General features: G+C 38.9%; 1 protein-coding gene across 1 annotated transcript; it reads right to left on the bottom strand.

Annotated features, from left to right (window-relative positions):
* Positions 1-13,077: 13,077 nt before the first annotated feature.
* fdx1b (ferredoxin 1b) lies at positions 13,078-14,407 on the bottom strand. The gene is made up of 4 exons (XM_039006109.1): positions 14,241-14,407; positions 13,751-13,878; positions 13,464-13,593; positions 13,078-13,183 (listed from the first exon to the last, which is right to left on the bottom strand). The coding sequence occupies exons 1-4, from the start codon at positions 14,405-14,407 to the stop codon at positions 13,078-13,080; spliced, it is 531 nt and encodes a 176-aa protein (XP_038862037.1).
* Between the last annotated feature and the right edge of the window lie 6,589 nt (positions 14,408-20,996).

Raw genomic sequence — 20,996 nt, 5'->3', positions numbered from 1 at the left:
GAAATTAACATTCAATTCTCTGGCAAAAACTCTGGTAGAGATTCCTGCGGTAAGCATGCCAACTGCACACTCCCTCAAAACTTTAGACATCTGTGGCATTGTGTTGTGTGACAAAACTGCATATTTTAGAGTGGCCTTTTATTGTCCCCAGCACAAGGTGCACCTCTGTAATGTTCATGCTGTTTAATCAGCTTCTTGATATGCCACACTTGTCAGGTGGATGGATTATCTTGGCAAAGAAATCCACACTAACAGGGATGTAAACACATTTGTGCGGTAAACTTGAGAGAAATAAGCTTTTGGTGCGTATGGAACATTTCTGGGATGTTTTATATCAGCTTGTGAAACATGGGACCAACACTTTACATGTTGCATTCATCTTTTTGTTCAGTATAGAAACTTTTGGTAATGGTTCTTTATAGAACCTTAGGAAAGAGTTCTTTACATCACAAAACAAGGTTACATATAGAACCTTATGAACATGGTTCTTTTCAGAATCTTTGAAAAGTGTTCTACAGTATATACTGTAGCACCAAAAAGAGTTACGCTATCGTTACGAGCCAAATAACCCTTATTTGACATTATATATAATTTTTTTGGTGTGTTCCCCTCTGGGAATTGCGTTGATTTGTTACTCAAAATGACATTTTAATATTTTTGTTTGGCTAAAAGCAGGTTTGATTGAATGACAACCACCTATCTGTCACTCAGAGTTTCTAAAGAATGCGCTGTTCATAATTTCCAACAGATTCCTTTCAGAAACACATAAAGAGAAAGAAGTCTCTGTTAGACTGGGCTCTGAGAAGAGGACATGGCAGCCAAGGAGGTGGATATCCTGAATCCCCCACAACTCCTCACAAGCTCTTTGGTCTTTCATTGTCCTCCATCTGTCATCATGGAACCCTACCCAGACCCATCATGGTGAGTTGTGATCCCCCTCAAATATGAAAAATGATAAAGTATTAATCTCTACTGCTGGGAAAGCAGTGAGGATAATTCCAGTCATGATGGGCAAATTAGGATAATATCAGTCATGGTGGGCAAATTATTCACAGCTTGTAATTGCGCCTGCAAACTACTACATGTCTGGTCTATTCTCCATACAGGACATGCTGTATCTGTTGTATCATGAGGGCCCCACCACCACAGGGATCTTCCGGCGCTCAGCCAATGCTAAGACATGCCGGGAACTGAAGGAAAGACTGAACTCTGGCAACAGTGTTCAGCTGGAGGGGGAGTCTGTGTTTGTTGCTGCATCAGTCATCACTGTAATTGCTTTCTGAAGTCTCACTTATGTTTTAGATTATTTACTTGCCTGCATTGGATTTTAAACTGAAATTTTATGGCCAGCAGTAACAGTAACATGTTAAAATGGAGGACCAAAAGTAAGAAAATAACCATTTTCATACTGTACTGTATAGATTTTGATTGCTAGGACTTATATTTGAATGAACAGGACTTTCTGCGCAACATCCCTGGCAGTGTGCTAAGTACTGGTCTGTATGAGAAGTGGATGGAGGTCATGGCGGCTGATGATATTGAAGACAAGATTGACTTGATAAAAGGGTGAGAGATTCATACATCTGTTTACTTGTTTACCAACAATAGATTAGTGGCTAAAATAAAGGAGTTGTCATATGGTTCTTGATAAACTGAGACAATTGTGTTAGAGCAGGGATGAAACAAAAGACTCCACCCTCTGCACCCACCTCTGATATAATGGATCTGCTTACAATTGTTTTATTGAGATTTTTCCACTTGAATAGGTGGCTACCTATTCTATGGGATTTGAAGCCTCCTGAGTGGCGCAGTGGTCTAAGGGACTGTATCGCAGTGCCACTAGAGATTCAGCTGTGCCACTAGAGATTCTGGGTTCAAGTCCAGGCTCTGTCGCAGCCGGCTGCGACCGGGAGACCCATGGGGTGGTGCACAATTGGCCCAGTGTTGTCCGGGTTAGGGGAGGGTTTGGACAGCAGGGATGTCCTGGTCCCATTGCGCACTAGTGACTCCTGTGGCGGGCCGGGCGCAGTGCACGCTGGCACGGTCGCCAGGTGCACAGTGTTTCCTCCGACACATTGGTGCGACTGGCTTCCGGGTTAAGTGGGCACTGTGTCAAGAAGCAGTGTGGCTTGGTTGTGTTTCGGAGAACGCACGGCTCTCAACCTTCGCCTCTCCCGAGTCCTTACGGGAATTGCAGCGATGAGACAAGACTGTAACTACCAATTGGATACCATGAAATTGGGAAGAAAACAGGGTAAAAAATTGATTTATAGATTAGATAGGAAACATTTGGGTAACAGTGAGCAGAAACAGAACAATATTGAAAATTGTACAACAGAATAACACCCTAGTGAATGTGTTCAGTCCTGTTCATATACCATTCTTTAGTCTGTCTGTCTTTAGTAAATTCCACTTCTGCACAGTACATACAGTAAATTTACTTGGGGAAAAACACATCAATAAATATATCTCTTCGTGTTGTTGAAATTGCTCTAATGTGCCTAATGTGTGTTTTTCAAAGATATTAAGATAACAAACAGATATTGAATGACTTTGAAACAGGACATGAAGTGCTGAGAAGGCTATTGGAATTAAAAAACAAGCAATACAATTCTGTGTGTTATTCTAGATGCACAAAATGATTTAATGAATTTAGCTGAATTGCAAACCACTGCTCTTCTATTCTATTGAGGGCATTTAACCTCTATTAAAGACTATTCTTTGATATGTCCTTTTTTTTCACTTTTCTGCCAGTCACAGGTTTCAAGGTTTGAATCATTGTGTGCATCAGCCACTCACCCATTCCATTACTGGCCTCAATTAGCCGTTAGGATATTAATGGTACTCCATTTTCTGTCCCCTTCAGGCTATTGAGCCAGCTTCCAGAGGATAATGTTACCTTGCTCCGCTACCTGTTCGCCCTTCTCTATCACATCCAGGAGAGCTCGCAGGAGAACCAGATGAACGCTTTAAACCTGTCTCTCTGTATCGCTCCCAACATGCTGTGGCTGCCCATGCCTACTGGGCCAGAGGAGGAGAGTCAGTCCAATAAAAAGGTAGATCTACTTAGGGCTCCCCTGTCCAACAACAATAGTACCCTATGGACATTTTATAAGTACCATAAATAATCTTTAATAATTCATGTATTCTTTTATTTCTCTGTATTTCTTACACAGATAAATAAATGAATTATTGAAGATTATTTATTGTGTGCTGACCATCTCTATTGCTATGGACTATGAGAATCTAGCACCCGACAACTTCTGAAAAATAATATGAGAGTGAGCATGTTATCTATTATTCTATTTTATAAATATAATCAAAGATATAATACTTTATTAAGGCTTCAATGAAACACACACATGCAGTAATAAATCCCTAGTGAATTGCTGAGTTTATGTATTAATGCATAATATAATGATTATGCAAAATATACAATTCAATGTATATATGCTGAAATTGTCAGTTCCCACTGGGCACAGATGTCAATTCAACATTTATTCCATGTTGGTTCAATGTCATTTCATTGAAATGAAATGAAAACAACTTTGATTCAACCAGTGTGTGTCCAGTGGTTTCTTATTCGGTACAGCTTTTGGAATAGGCATCATCTCTTCAGTAGCTTATTGCTAAAATAATCATTTTAAAAGGCAACATGATGTCAAGGTTAAGAAATCAATTAAGTCTAATTTGTAGAGGATCAAAAAATGTCTAACTGGTAAATGATTTTGTCTGCGACACAATTTGGCCAATGCGATTCTTCTGCCAATTAAACGTCAGAACATTGATCTAGTGTTTGACGTTTGTGTTGCTGTGAAACATCACAAAGATAAAAACAGTTCTCCAGAGTTCTTAAAACATCAAAGTGTAAGTTATAAGCTACAGTGAGCTCCATAAGTATTGGGACAGTGACCATTTTGTTGTTGTTTTGGCTCTGTACTCCAGCACTTTGGATATGAGGACTATGAGGTTAAAGTGCAGACTGTCAGCTTGAATTTTCATCCATATCAGGTGAACCATTTAGAAATTACATCACTTTTTGTACATAGTCCCCCATTTTAGGGGACCAAAAGTATTGGGACAAGTTCACTTATATGTGTATTAAAGTAGTAAAAAGTTAGGTATTTGGTCCCATATTCCTAGTACGCAATGATTGCATTAAGCATTAAGCTTGTGACTGTACAAACGTGTTGGATGCATTTGCTGTTTGATTTGGTTGTGTTTCATATTATTTTGTGCCCAATAGAAATTAATGGTAAATAATGTTGTGTCATTTTGGAGTCACTTTTCCATAAATAAGAATATAATGTTTCTCAACACTTCTACATTAATGTGGATGCTACCATGATTCCGCAAAATCCTGAGTGAATCGTGAGAAAGTTACAGATGCACAAATATCACATGATATTTATGCCTCAGTAACTTTTCTCACTCATCATTCACGATTCATTCAGGATTATCCCTAATCGTGGTAGCATCCACATTAATGTAGAAATGTTCTATTCTTATTTACAGTAGAAGTGACTCCAATATGACACAATACTGTAAAGGTTCTCTTCCAGGGGTGAAGGAGAGGACCAAAATGCAGCGCGGCTAGTGTTAAACATGTTTAATACAAACACAAGTGAAACACTACAAACAACCTACAAAATAACAAATGTGCAAAACCGATACAGACCTATCTGGTGCAGAACACAAACACAGAGACAGGTAACAAACACCCACAAAATCCCAACACAAAACAAGCCTCCTATATATGAGTCTCAATCAGAGACAACGACTACCATCTGTCTCTGATTGAGAACCCACACCAGGCTTACATAGAAACAGACAAACTAGACACACAACATAGAATTCCCACCCAGCTCACGTCCTGACCAACTAAACACATACAAAACAACAGAAAACAGGTCAGGAACGTGACAAATACATTATTTACTATTCCTTTCTTTTGGGCACAAAACAATCTGAAACGCAACCAAAACAAACAGCAAATGCATCCAACAAGTTTGTACAGTCATAAGTTGATGTAGTCATTGCGTGCTATGAATATGGGACCAAATACGTAACATTTTACTGCTTTAATAATGCACATAATGTAGATTTGTCCCAATACTTTTGGTCCTCTTAAATGGGGGGACTATCTACAAAAAGTGCTCTAATTTCTAAACGGTTCACCCGATATGGATTAAAATACACTCAAATTAAAGCTGACAGTCTGCACTTGAACTTCATAATAATTGAATCATTTCAAATCTGAAGCCAAAACAACAACAAATATTTGATGTCCAATACTTTTGGAGCTCACTGTATAAGTTTTTTTTTGTTGGTGTAAATTGAAATAATACACTGAATTGAGAGTATGTCACGATCGTCTTCTTGAGATAGAGTGGACCAAGGCGCAGCGTGTGCAAAATACATCTCTTTTATTTTAGAGAAGGAAAAAACACGTAACGAACACAATTACAAAATGAACAAAACAAACGAACGATCGTGAAGCTAAAGACGTAAGTGCAAACCCAAGCTACAAACGTACAACATAGACAACTACCCACAAAAGCCTACTGCCCATGGCTGCCTTAAATATGGCTCCCAATCAGAGACAATGAATGACAGCTGTCTCTGATTGAGAACCAATCTAGGCAGCCATAGACATAACTAGAAAACTCCACTCTACTCTGCCCCATAAACATACAACACCCCTAGACACTACAAAACACATACATTCCCCTTGTCACACCCTGACCTAACTAAAAAACATAAAGAAAACAAAGAATACTAAGGCCAGGGCGTGACAGAGTAATTTTCATTGGACCTCATTAATGACTCTGGTGTTATAGTTAGCATGAGCAGATAGTGTATGTTCATCTCCTGTATCTCCTATTTGTTAACGGTTTCTGCCTCAATGTGTTTTCATGTCTCCATTGCAGGTTGCAGCTCTCATCCAACTACTCATTGAAAACACCCCAGCCATTTTTGGTAAAGATGTTGAGTGCATTTTTACTAAGCCAAATTGTGAACAAGGAACTGTAGACGATGTCATGGGTGAGATCTTTGTTAGACAACATATGGTTTATTTTTAATTTTTTTGCATTTTCATGGTAACCATGTGGTCTCGCTTTGATCCTTACGTGTTTTTTCTTTCAGTGGAGTCTTACCAGCAGCTCTACTTGTCTGATGATTTGGACTGGGAGAAGCAAGGAGGACTTCACTCTCCTAACAGGGAACCTTTATTCCTGTCTCCAGGGAAACTGGTCTTGAAAGAGAAGAAAGAGAATTTGGGCCTTCTGAATGAGGTTGACTCCTTGAAAAAGCTACATGTGAGTGAGGAAAGTGCTTATAGCTGTGGAAATCTAGACTTTATGTCTTCACTCTCCAGTGGGTCTATATGCTCCCTGATGGGGACCCAGAGTCTTCGCTCAGCCCGCTGCTCCTCAGAACCCAGTGTGTCTCTGGCTTCTCCCCAGTCAGGGTCCCAAAGCCAGATCCACACTCCTGTTGCCCGTCAGTCCAGCTGCGATGCGGCAGTGATGTGTGGCTGTGCAGACCACTCCCAACACAAACACAAACCCCACGCTAAGGGACTACTAAAGGGGGACAGCAGTCCCAGGGTAGGTGGCAGCAGATCTAGGTATGCCTTCTGGAGGTCCCCTCAGGTAGCTTCTAGGTTCTGGCACCCTGCCCAGAGGCTGGCCATGTCCAACAGGTCCAGTTTCTCCAGCCTGTCCTCCACAGCCACCTCACCGTCTGCCTCCTCTCTGAGCTCCATAGACAGTGCCTTTTCCTTCTGCTCTGACTCTGTGTCCTCTCCCAACGAGCCCAGCTCCCTACCCTTCCTGTTCGGCATGTCGGCACGGTTACGCCCTCTCACCCCAGACACCCCGAAGAAATTCCCAAAAGACTGGAGCATGACATTCCCAGTGGCAGTGGCTCAGGCACCCGAGGTTTTGGACTTGTATAATAAGTATGATGAGGGAGAGGAAGACAAGGAGCATTACCGTTCTATTAGCATTCAGAATAGAGAAGACTACCAGTTGCGTACGCAAAGCCTCTGTAGTTTAAAAGGTGAGAATCGTCAAAGCCCTGTCTCTCAACCAGATGACAGTGAGAATTTTATCTCTGATTGGAGTGGGGAGCAGGTGCACCAGAGCCAGAAGGATAAAGTGTTTGAGACGTCAGAGTCAAAAGGCCAGACCAAAGAAATATCCATTACACACATACAGCTGAGAAAAACAAACAACCAGGCTGTCAACAAAGAAGAGGTGAAGGGGACAAAAATTACATTTTACACCTCTAACAGAATGCTGATGAAGAAACAGTCTGATCAATCTGTGGAAGAGTGTGGAGTCTCTCTGGTGTCTGACACAGGGACAGAACATCAGGGAAATGAGGAACTGCTCGGTCAGAGTATGCAGGTCCACATACCCCAGACAGTGTTCTATGGTCAAAACACTCCACTGGTCCTTCAGTCTGTGTCAATCAGACAATCTGTCAACAACAAGGAGAAAGGAGCAAAGACTAAAACAGAGATTGACTGTGGTGAGGTGGTCCCTGAACAGTTGGGTGGTGGATGCACCCCTCTCTCCCAGACATCAGCTAAAACCAATGCCAAAACTGCAAGCACAATCAGCCACAATACTGCAACCACAATCAGCCACACTATAAGAATAAAACTGCCAGCAACTGTCAGAAACACTGTGAGAGAATACTTCAGCTCAAGTGACAACAAGAATGGCAACTCGGATGCAAAAGCAATTGAAAAAAAAACTTGTAAGTAAACTCCAGTAGCAAAGTAAAATGGCTGAACCAACAGAAAATGCCACAAAGCTATCACACGGTGAGGAATCAGTTGTCTGATTGTACAAATGCTCATCATTTGGTGTTTTATAATGGCTTATCAGAATGTAGATAATCAAGGGTTACTTTACCTCCCTCTTTGTGTGTAAATATCTACGTATTTCTTGCTAAATTCTAAATGAAGAATGGTGCAGATTAAATGCAGGAATTAGGATTAGTGATGAATGCAGATAAATGTATGATGAATGTGTAATGAAAGTTAAGCAAGGGAGTAAGACCGTGTCAGATGGTAAAGACTCAATGGGTTAGTACTTGCAGTTAATTTTGTCAAACTAGTCAGCTTGATAAGCAATTTCAACAGTCTCTGCAATGTCCTGTGGGTTGTTGCTTAGAGGAAATGAATGGTATTTATGCAAACCACTCAGACAGAGCACCTCTTCCAACTGAATGGGGATGCTTAATGCTTTTGTATAGCAAATGGCTGAAGCTATGAATAAGGACCAGACATCTTGCCTTCAATGTCATGTGTGTGTTTACTGGAGGTACTGTGACATGCTCAAGAAGATGATAGGGATAATATGTCAGGGGAAAAAGAAAAATGTGAGACAAATTAGGTATAACATGCACAATTTGTATACGAGCAAACACTTTTACAAATATAGTTCAGCTAACACACAAAATAGCTGTAAAAAATGTAAATACATGAGATGGAAAATTATCCAAACTGAGTTCCAAATAATGTTAAGCGATTGCATGGTGTTCATATTTTCCTGATTCTAACTTTTATCATTAAAGAAGAATTACAACACAAATCGCATTGAATAATAGTGAGTTAAAAAAAAAGTTTTGTTTTTGAACAGTTCAGTGCCATTTTGCACCCTTATGTACACTGTGTGTGTGTGTGTGTGTGTGTGTGTGTGTGTGTGTGTGTGTGTGTGTGTGTGTGTGTGTGTGTGTGTGTGTGTGTGTGTGTGTGTGTGTGTGTGTGTGTGTGTGTGTGTGTGTGTGTGTATGTATGTATGTATGTATGTATGTATGTATGTATGTGTATATATATATATATATACATACACACACACACAGTGTACATAAGGTGTTCCATATATATATATATATATATATATATATATATAGATGCATTGATACAGTGCTTTCGGAAAGTATTCAGAACACTTGACTTTTCCACGTATTGTTATGTTACAGCCTTACTTTAAAATGGATTAAATTAGTATTTTATTCTCATCAATCTACACAAAATACCCCATAATGACAAAGCAAAAATACTTTTTTTGACATTTCTGCAAATGTATTAAAAACAAAAACAGAAACACCTTATTTACATAAGTATTCAGACCCTTCGCTATGAGACTCGAAATTGAGCTCAGGCGCATCCTGTTTCTATTAATTATCCTCGAGCTGTTTCTACAACTTGGTTGTGGTAAATTTAATTGATTGGACGTGATTTGGAAAGGCAGACATCTGTCTATATAAGGTGCAACAGTTGACCGTGCATGTCAGAGCAAAACCTAGACATGAGGTCGAAGGAATTGTTCGTAGGGCTCCGAAACAGAATTGTGTCTAGGCACAGATCTGGGGAACGGTACCAAGAAACGTCTTCAGCATTGAAGGTCTCCAAGAACACAGTGGCTTCCATCATTCTTAAATGGAATAAGTTTGGAACTACCAAGACTCTTCCTAGAGCTGGCCGCCCAGCCAATGTCCTTGAGTAGCCCAGCCAGGGCCCGGACTTGAACCCGATCTAACATCTCTGGAGAGACCTGAAAACAGCTGTACAGCGACACTCCCCATCCAACCTGCCAGAGCTTGAGAGGATCTGCAGAGAAGAATGGGAGAAACTCCCCAAATACAGTGGTGCCAAGCTTGTAGCACCTTGAAGACTCAAGGCTGTAATCGCTGCCAAAGGTGCTTCAACAAAGTACTGAGTAAAGCGTCTGAATACTTATGTAAATATGATATTTCAGTTTTTTCTCTGTTATGCATTTGCAAAGAATTCTAAAAACCTATTTTGCTTAGTCATTATGGGGTATTGTGTGAAGATTGAGGGGGGGGATAATTTAATCAATTTTAGAATACAGCTGTAACGTCACAAAATGTGGAAAAAGTCAAGGGGTCTGAGTACTTTCCGAATGCACTGTATAACAGTCTTAAACACATACAGTAATAACTAGGACCCTGTGTTTTGTGCAATCATGTGACATGCCTGGATTTTAACCTTTATTTATAACGCATGTATACTGCACCACTTTAATCATTGTCTGTTTTTATGCATGTTTTATCCTAGAACACTAAGAACAGCAACTGTTAATGAGAATCCAATATGGCGTGAACCTTCATATCACTGTAACAATCAGGGGGGGAAATAATTGCCTTTTCAGATCTTGTAGCAACTGATAATGAAATAACTGCCAATAATGTAATAGCGGTTCATAATTTTTACATTTGTAATGCTGATAATGTAATAAATTGCCAATAAACTAATAAATATGCAGAACGCATAACGTAATAACGTTTTTGCACATAATGTAATCATTATTATCGATTATTACATTATAAAGTGTGTAAAAAAACATCTATATTGTAATAACTTAATACAATACTGTAATAACACACTTGAGGAACAGTTTGTATTTGCATCCATTGCCACAAAAGGGAGGGTGTAACTATTACACTTCCATTCTGACCTTATAAACATCCAATGTCTTCAGAGAGAAAAAACAACAACACTCCTCAATTTGAAGACAAACCTTGCAGTCATGTGATTAGCCAAATTCTAATGATCACAAAAATATTCAACAGGAGTTTCACTCCTCCTTATCCCAGGATTGACCAGGCTACTTTGCCTTACAGAGTGGAGATGGAACCAGACTCATGTCAGACAGACAAACTCACTGATTCACTCACAGATTGACTGACTGACTGGCTGACTGATTCACTCACTTACTCATTCACTCACTCACTCACACATAACCCATTGGACCAAGGCCAAAATCTGTGTTTTTTTCCACTACTTTTTACCTTTACAGTCCCTTTATGAGCCACATATGGAAGTGTTACACATTTTTATTTTTCAGGTCAACCAGTACAAGAAACATTTTAATACAAAGTTACTTTCACAGCTTCATTTTACATGTTCTGGTAGATATGACAACATTTTGGGACTGTATTATCTGCAATATCTAAGTGTGTCAGAATTTAAATACCACGATCTGCCCGTTTATGTCTGTTGAGAAACATGAGTATGAGCTCTCCAACATTAGCCCACTGGTTACATTCCCTTAGTAATATCAAATAACGACTCAGGAATGTGGTTTGGTGTGTAGTCAGCTATTACACATGACACTTGATATGCATGAAAAAGAGTGAATATAGATTTAGTATTTATTTTTAAGGTTGTTATTACATCATTGGTTAAAAGTTATTACACTATTAATGAAAAAACTTTTACCCACTCCATAATGTATTCATCAATGCATAATGTAATAAAAGCTTATTAGCTATATAACGTTATTAGGTTATTGGCAATTTATTACATTATGAATGCAAAATGTATTACATTATTAGCAGCTATTACATCACTGGCAGTTATTACATTATCAGTTGCTACAAACCTGTATATGCCTATGTTTATTGCACCACCTATAATAAATCACATTTCTCCTCAAAACTCTCTGCATATGTTTTTCCATGCATTCTCAGTCCCAACTTTCTAGACATCATATTTAAAATATGCAGGGTTATTAATTGCAACAACTTATTGTTTTGCACAAAGATTAGTGGGTCAAATTTCACACAATGTAGTTGGATGAAAACACATTTGTTTTACTTACTTAAAGGGAATTTTATGTGGTTTAGAAAGTGCCTTCAAAAAGTATTAATTCCCCTTGACTTAGTCCACATTTTGTTGTGTTACAGCCTAAATTAAAAAGGAATTAAAAATAATAATACTTCTCACCCATCTACACACAATACACCATAATGACAAAGTGAAAGCATGTTTTAATTTTTGAACATTTATTGAAGATGAAATACAGAAATATCGCATTTACCTAATTGCTTTGCCACATTTTTTACAGTATTAATTTAGAACTTGTCGCAAACAGAATGCATATTTTGGATAATTTTTATTCTGTACAAGCTTACTTCCTTTCTCTTTGTCAATTAGGTTAGTTTTGTTGAGTAACTAGAATGTTGTTCATCCATCCTCAGTTTTCTCCTATCACAGCCATTAAACTCTGTAATTGTTTTAAAGTCACAATTGACACCATGGTGAAATCCCTGAGCAGTTTCCTTCCTCTCCGGCAACTGAGTTAGGAATGACGCGTGTATCTTTGTAGCAACCGGGTGTATTGATACACCAGTGTAATTAATAACTTCACCATACTCAAAGGGATATTCAATGTCTGCTTTTTTTATTTTTACCCATCTACTAATAGGTGCCCTTCTTTGCGAGGCATTCAAAAACCTCCCTGTTTTTTTGGGTTGAATCTGTGTTTGAAATTCACTGCTCGACTGAGGGACCTTACAGATAATTGTATGTGTGGGGTACAAAGATGAGGTAGTGATTCAAAAATCATGTTAAACACTATTATTGAACACAGAGTGAGTCCATGCTACTTATTATGTGACTTGGTAAGCAAATGTTTACTCCTGAACTTATTTAGGCTTGCCATAACAAAGGAATTTAAATACTTATTGACTCATTCAACTTTTAAAAAATGTATTAATTTGTACAATTGTTTTTCATTTAAAAAACATAATGCCACTTTGACATTTTGGGGTATTGGATGTAGGCCAGTGACAAAACATCTCAATTGAATCAATTTTAAATTCAGGCTGTAACACACATTTAGGAAAAAGTCAAGGAGTGTGAATACTTTCTGAAGGCACTTTTCAGAGAACTGCTGAATAAAGATAGTCCACTTTAATGTGCTTCCATATTTCCAATGGTTTCCTTTTATAAAGCCAGCATGCTAGGTGACATGTCATTGAACTACAGGCAATGTTTGTAACATTTAATAACTTACTATTTATAATTACAGGAATGTCTTCTTAATGCATGCCACTTCAGGCCATTTTGTATGCAATGTACAGGTAATATGTAATTGTTACAACCGATTCTCCAACAGAAGCTAGTTGATTGGTAGAGCAAAGGGTAATACATGTCAGAGTGGTCCTGAGTGATGTTTCTGGAGATGTTTGATTATGATGATGATTAGACTTGGTACAGTAGGTGAGAGGTGTAGCAGGTTACATGAAGGATCACTGGCTGCCTTTAGATCCCACAGCATCCCTCACCTCTTGGGGCACTTGGACAGTCATACCATCCATCCACTTCTGCACTGTCACCTGGCAACCAAGACGGGACCTGTCAATCAGAAGCAGATTAGAGGCAGACAGATGATTTCAGAGCATTTATATAAACTACTCCAGATTTGTTTTACTGAACTACCGAATTTCCTGCACTTTGTTGTGTCTATGTCAGTTCAGCAGTGAGGCCCTACCACTTGTTTCTGTTTTGACCGGATTAAATCAACATTTATTGTGTGTGCCTGTTTTGATTGAACTGTGATTGCGTATGTAAATCATAACATTTCCACAAGCAAAGGACAGCGAAGGACACTTTATCATTTCAAAATGAAACTCACGTCTTGGTAAGCCCGTAAGCTAGATCTAGCATATCCATCTCCTCATCCACCGTTGGTTCCATCTTCTCATAAAATGTCTTGTCAAAAATGAGATGACAGGTGGAGCATGCTAATGTCCCCTCACATGCACCTGAAGAACAACAGACGAGACAATAAAGGGACATATGTGAAAATCCTTAAAGACACCTGGATAGTAGATGGCATTTATACTGTAAATGCAACATACAGTGATACATATTTGCTAAACATATTCATATTTTACTTGTCTATTTTTCCTGTTTACATACCAAAACCACTTATGTCCAAGTTTTTGTTTACGACAACATCCAACAGGGTCTGTCCTTCAGTAACAGCAGTGGTGGTTTTGATGCCATCTTGGTTAATAAAGTGTATAATGACTTTTTCCTCCGACAAGCTGTAAAAATCAGAGCTTGTTATAAGCCATGACTTTCCAGATAAAGAGTACATATAATTTATCTTAATCAATATGTTTGAAAAGGTCGAACATTTAGCGGTCTTTCTGGATGTATTGTATCAAAGCCTATTAAAATATTTTCATCTTCAGCCAACTGAATTAACATTTATCAGCAGTTATTATATTATCACCCATTGTAGAGGTACTCACTATAATATGGCTCTGGGTAAGAACAGAGAAAGAACAGTATGAATACATAATTAAAATGTACAGCAGATGATAAAATATATGGTTTCAAGAGACCTATAAACTAACCTTAGCAGATAATGTTATGGTCCTATAAGCAATTTCAAATCACTTACCTGTTATTTTCAGAGTCGGAGTGTATGGCCGAGTGGATGCTGATGGCTTTGCCTTGGCTGTGTGGGGTCCAGATTTTAATGAGGCAAGTTTTGACTCCCATTGAGATACGGGGTGTATTGACCATCTTAGTGAAAAGGAAGGAGCCGAGATGCAAACACCTTGCCATGTTGGCCTGTGGCGTGTCGATTGTGGACTGAGTGGTAAGGGGGCCTCTGGTGAATACCATCAGCCTTGAGTAGAACTCAGCCCACAAGAAGGGCCAAGGCCTAGCATAGATAACCTAACCTCAGCTCTGCAGGTGGCAGAGAATGGTTTAGCTAACATCTATAAGAATTACACATCTCATCAACCCTAAGGTCAAACTGTAAGTCATCGTAGATCTTCAAGTATGCCTCCTCAATGACTTATGATGAGAGCTATTTGTTCCTCATAAGAATATGCTGTTGTTTTTCATTGAAAAAAGAATGCCATCTCTGTCCAGAAAACTTAGTTATAAACCTAATTTAATTTCATTTGGAGCAGCCACCTGTATGTGACTATATGGATAACCTATAAGACTTTATTACCTACAAGATGTTGAACATCTGTCTCATCTACTGTCTGTATAATGATGTGTGGCCATTGTAAACCTGCTTTAAGTTTTAGAATGTCAAAAATGTAACGTTTTATAATTTCATTTAGTTCTACTCTTGTTGCTGGAGGGAACACATTTTTACAGGAGCTCACAGAAAACTGGCCCACATATCATCCTCTAGGAATGTATATACAAGTACATTATGTGCACATTAGGTTGTACAATGGTCAGGGTTAGCTCTTAATGTTTGTTAAGGCTAGACAATATACACACATCCGCACAAAGGTTGGAGCAGGGTCAGCCATAGGGTCAACCACAGTGCAGCACCCCTGGAGGAGTTTAGGGGTTAAGTGCCTTGAGCAAGTACACAGTGGCAGGAGAAAGCAACTAGAATCTCAAACAACTAAACAAATGACCTTATTGTTCTTTAACTTACGAGGTCAAGAAATGTTTTATTATGGTCCTCACACCGAGGGTGTCTCTGACCTTTACGAGCTCACAGCAAATCTGACCACATCATTTTAGAAAATGCATGTCTAACAACAAAGTTATTCCACTAAGCCAACTGCTTTGTGAGTGGATGAACATGTCATGCTCAATGTGAGAGCAGTATTGTGTCAATACATTTTGTCTAAGGACAGGTTTGCATGGCAACCAATGATGTATACAAACCCTGAATTGCTGATGTTATGTTTTGGCCATGGAGAGGCTTTGAAGCCACCGGTCAGCCATATTGGTACTGCCCGGAGCGGTCCTCCATAGGAATGAATGGAATTCTACAGTTTTTCAATTAAATGTTTCAAGGACAGAATTACATATATTTAAGTATTTTTTGTTGTCACGGGGACAGTAACATTTGTACTTTCAAAACATTATACTTTAAGGAAAATATTTTTATATATATAAAAAAAATTATTGGTATGTTTAGCATATCATTTAAAAGTATGCATTAAGGTGTCTGTAATAGAATAAACGTTGCAAAAACAAATGTAGCCATTAATAAGTTAATTTCTATAATATTATTTACAATAGTGGGGGAGTGCCAAGATGGAGGCGCAGTGGCTTCAAAACAGCAAACCCTAACAGTCATCTAGTATATACAGTACCAGTCAAAAGTTTGGACACATTTATTCATTCAAGAGTTTTTCTTTATTTTTACTATTTTCTACATTGTAGAATAATAGTTAAGACATTAAAACTATGAAGTAACACATATAGATTCATGTAGTAACCAAAAAAAGTGTTAAACAAATCAAAATATATTTTATATTTGAGATTCTTCAAAGTAGCCACTCTTTGCCTTGATGACAGCTTTGCACACTCTTGGCATTCTCTCAACCAGCTTCACCTGGAATAATTTTCCAACAGTCTTGAAGGAGTTCCCACATATGTTGAGCACTTCTTGGTTGCTTTTCCTTCACTCTACGGTCCAACTCATCCCAAACCATCTCAATTGGGTTGAGGTCAGATGATTGTGGAGGCCAGGTCATCTGATGCAGCACTCCATCACTCTCCTTCTTGGTCTCCTACTTGGTCAAATAGCCCTGTTTTGGGTCATTGTCCTGTTGAAAAACAAATGATACTCCCACTAAGCGCAAACCAGATGGGATGAAGTATCGCTGCAGAATGCTGTGGTAGTCATGCTGGTTAAGTGGGCCTTGAATTCTAAATAAATCACAGACAGTGTCACCAGCAAAGCACCCCCACACCATCACACCTCCTCCTCCATGCTTCACGGTGGGAACCACACATGCGGAGATCCTCCGTTCACCTACAAAGACACTGCGGTGGAACCAAAAATCTCAAATTTGGACTCCAGACCACTGGTCTAATGTCCATTGCTTGTGTTTCTTGGCCCAGGCAAGTCTCTTCTTATTATTGGTGTCTTTTAGTAGTGGTTTATTTGCAGCATTTCGACCATGAAGGCCTGATTCACGCAGTCTCCTCTGAACAGTTGATGTTGTGATGTGTCTGTTACTTGAACTCTGTGAATAATTTATTTGGGCTGCAATTTCTGAGGCTGGTAACTCTATAATGAACTTATCCTCTTCAGCAGAGGTAACTCTGGGTCTTCCTTTCCTGTGGCGGTCTTCATGAGAGCCAGTTTCATCATAGCGCTTGTTTTTGTGACTGCACTTGAAGAAACTTTCAAAGTTCTTGAAATGTTCCGGATTGACTGACCTTCATATCTTAAAGTAATGATGGACTGTCGTTTCTCTTTGCTTATTTGAGCTGTTCTTGCCTTAATATGGACTTGGTCTTTTACCAAATAGGGTTATCTTCTGTATATCACCCCTACCTTGTCACAACAGAACTGATTGGCTCAAATGCATTAAAAAGGAAAGAAATTCCACAAATTAACTTTGAACAAGGCACAGCTGTTAATTGAAATGCATTCCAGGTGACTACCTCATGAAGCTGGTTGAGAGAATGTCAAGAGTGTGCAAAGCGGTCATCAAGGCAAAGGGTGGCTACTTAAAATAATATATTTTGATTTGTTTAACACTTTTTTGGTTACTACATGATTCCATATGTGTTATTTCATAGTTTTGACGTCTTCACTATTATTCTACAACGTAGAAAATAGTCCAAATAAAGAAAAACCCTTGAATGAGTAGGTGTGTCCTAACTTTTGACTGGTACTGTATATAAATCATTGATGGCCACTGGTGTCCTTGTTACCATGCAACCCTGTCCTTCATGACCAAGGTCTCTGGAGTTCTCAGTATCCCTGACAAACTTGCTCAATGATAACAACATCCTAACAAAACATTGATTTTACACTTCATTAGGTCATTATAGTTGAGTACAGTCTTTATATTTTGACTTTGCGGGACATCAACTGTAGGCGGTGATTTTAATAAATTGGCAAAGCATGGACTTTTAATAGAAGTATGTTTATGTTTTTCACCTCTCCCCTCTCATAAATAGGAGACTCATTACAGCAAGATTTGCTAAAGGTTAACAACACGAGGCAGCATAAGCAAAACATAATTTACGTACAAATTACAGCTGTGTCTATGTGATGCCCAATGACGTGTGGAAATATGCACATGCTACCATATATGCTACAACAGGCTGCGATGCAGGATATTGAATGCAATAACCTTCAAAGACAGACATCAGATAACACAGCCCTGTGTTTCAGCTTGTTGAAAAATGATCTCCAGTTATGTTTTTCCATTCAACTCACTGCAAAACAAAAAATAACTACAGGAGAGTATCTTTCTGGGTGCAGATCTTATGCACACATCTTATGCACACATCTTATGCACCTATATACCAGTGTCTGTAACACTGGATCAACTACTCTCATCCTACCAGGTAAAAATGCATGATTGAATCAACATTCTCTGTGTCATATTTAATTTCCCCCCCAACATACGGATGTTTACCATCCATTGAAGAAGTAGTAAACGTACATAGTTTGTGTTGTTATGTTGCTTTGATGATAACACTTTATATGAAGGGTATCCATAAGTTATTCACAACATTTTTATAAAACCAGTCATGATACCTTTATGAATGTTGCAGTATCATTCATGCATTTATTCAACATAATTCATAAGTTTTTTAAATAAAAGTCCCTTTTCATTATAGTACAACAACAAAAAACCTGGTTGATGGTGGTACAGGAGATGGTTGCTAGGTTACTGACTAGGTGGGTTCAAGCTCAGGTCTTCTGCGTACCACAAGACTGTGTTCGCCGGCTGAGCTAGGGGCTAGGCATTCGTTTGTGGAGCTAGTGTATGTCTTCAGGTCTCAGCTAAGGTTGTATACTAACACATTACAATGGCAAATAATTGCTCTGTTGCCACCCAGACCTTGGTTCAAATAGTACTTGAAATCTTTCAAATACTTTTAGCGTTTGCTTGAGCCTGCCTGGATTGCCAGATGGGCGGGTGGGGTTTGCACTTTTGGGACTTATCAATTGATCCATTGTGCCAAGCAAGCTCAATCAAGCCCAGCTAGCTAATGTATGTAAAAGATCTACACCCAGGGATGGTGCCATTCCATACCACCCTTGTGGCCTTGAGCAAGGCATTTAACACCTACACTACTACAAGGGTTATGCTATAAGGCCTACCCTGTGCTTCTCCCAGCCTGTTGAGTTGATAGTGTGTCAGGAGGTTGGGTACTGTGACAGTAAATATACACTTTTTTGTTGTACAAAGGATGAATACAATATAATTCAAGGGAACTTAAAAATAAAAAAATATGAATGATGTTGAATAAATGAGTCATCTGTCCAAGTGTTAAAACAGGATTTGATTTAGGGGTTTAACGTATTCTGGTAGCCTACATGCAAACAAGAGAAGACTTTTCTGAGATTCCACAGCGTGCTGAGAATTAAACACTTTCTGAAGTTTTGAATACAATTCTTGGTCAACCAAGGACCTCTAGTGTCCCTGCAGGATATTGCATTCCTTGAAGAATATTGCATCTACACTGAACAAAAATATAAATTGAACATGTAAAGTGTTGGTCCCATGTTTCATGAGCTGAAATAAAAGATGTCATAAATGTTCCATACGCACAAAAAGCTTATTTCTCTCAAATGTTGTGCACAAATTTATTTACGTCCTTGTTAGTGAACATTTCTCCTTTGCCAAGATAATCCATCCACCTGACAGGTGTGGCATATCAAGAAGCTGATTAAACCGCATGATCATTACACAGGTGCACCTTGTGCGGGGGACAATAAAAGACCACGCTTAAATGTGCAGTTTTGTCACACAAAACAATGCCACAGATGGCTCAAATTTTGAGGGAGCGTGCAAATTGGTATGCTGACTGCAGGAATGTCCACCAGAGCTGTTGCCAGATAATTTAATTTCTCTACCATAAGCTGTCTTCAATTTTGTTTTAGAGAATTTGGCAGTACATCCAACCAGCCTCACAACTGCAGACCACATGTATGGTGTTGTGTGGACGAGCGGTTTGCTGATGTCAAAGTTGTGAACAGAGTGCCCCATGGTGGCGGTGGGGTTATGGTATGGGAAGGCATAAGCTACAGACAACGAACACAATTGCATTTTATCGATGGCAATTTGAATGCACAAAAATACCGCAATGAGATCCTGAGGCCCATTGTGAGGTATTTTTTTAATACACATCTGTATTCCCAGTCATGTGAAATCCATAGATTAAGGCCTAATTAATTTACTTAAATTGACAGATTTCCTCATATGAACTGTAACACAGTAAAATCTTTGAAATTGTTGCATTGCGTTTATATTTTTGTTCAGTTTATTTCAAGGGCTTTCTTACATGCAGGCCAAAATGAAAGCAGACAGGGACGGACTGGGACCAGAAATCGGTCCAGACATTTCTAAGGGCATTTTCACACATGGTTCTGAGCTATAATTCAAATCAGAGTTTGATAATATGTTACATTGTATTGGTTTCACATTGCCATTGATTCAACCAAAACCCCAACTCCACGCTACTTAAACACACAGGTAGTAAGGCTACTGACACATAACATAGGCAGTACACTATAGTACAGCGTTTATCAACTTTTACTGTACCAGGGACCGGTGAAACATAGTCCTCCTCTTTTTTTAACCAGTTATTTTTGACCAGCTCCTGTTTTAAGACAAATACAACAGGTAAAAACACAGCTGGAGATACAACTCACAACTATAACTGTGCCTCTGTTGCCTCCCTGTAGTGTAGTCTGTCTCTGCATCTTCTCTGCAGTCACTCTGTCTCTATCTGTCTGTGCTTCTCCTTGTGCTCTTCTGTTGTCACTCTTTGACACTGTGTCATGCTGTCTGTCTCACTCTGTCTGTCACTCCTAAGTGTTCATTGCTATTACATATAGAGCCAACATTTTAAGGAATTGGCAGTACATCTGTGTCTATGTTTTTTCCTACACTCTTAGAAAAAAAGGGTTTCAAAAAGGTTCTTCAGCTGTCCCCATAGGAGAACTAGTTTTTTGGTTCCAGATAGAACCCTCCATGGAAAGGTTCTACATAGAACCCAAAAGGGTTCTACATGGAACCAAATATTGTTCTTCAAAGGGTTATCCTATGGGGACAGCCAAAATAACCCTTTTAGGTTCTAGATAGCACCTTTTTTTCAATACAACTTAATTGCAGTTCACCTGTGGTAAGTTCAATTGATTGGACATGATTTGGAAAGACACACACCTGTCTATATAAGGTCCCACAGTTGA

This window comes from Salvelinus namaycush, chromosome 12 (genome assembly GCF_016432855.1).
Source record: "Salvelinus namaycush isolate Seneca chromosome 12, SaNama_1.0, whole genome shotgun sequence".
Taxonomy (NCBI): domain Eukaryota; kingdom Metazoa; phylum Chordata; class Actinopteri; order Salmoniformes; family Salmonidae; genus Salvelinus; species Salvelinus namaycush.
This window is presented reverse-complemented; position numbering and strand designations above follow the sequence as displayed.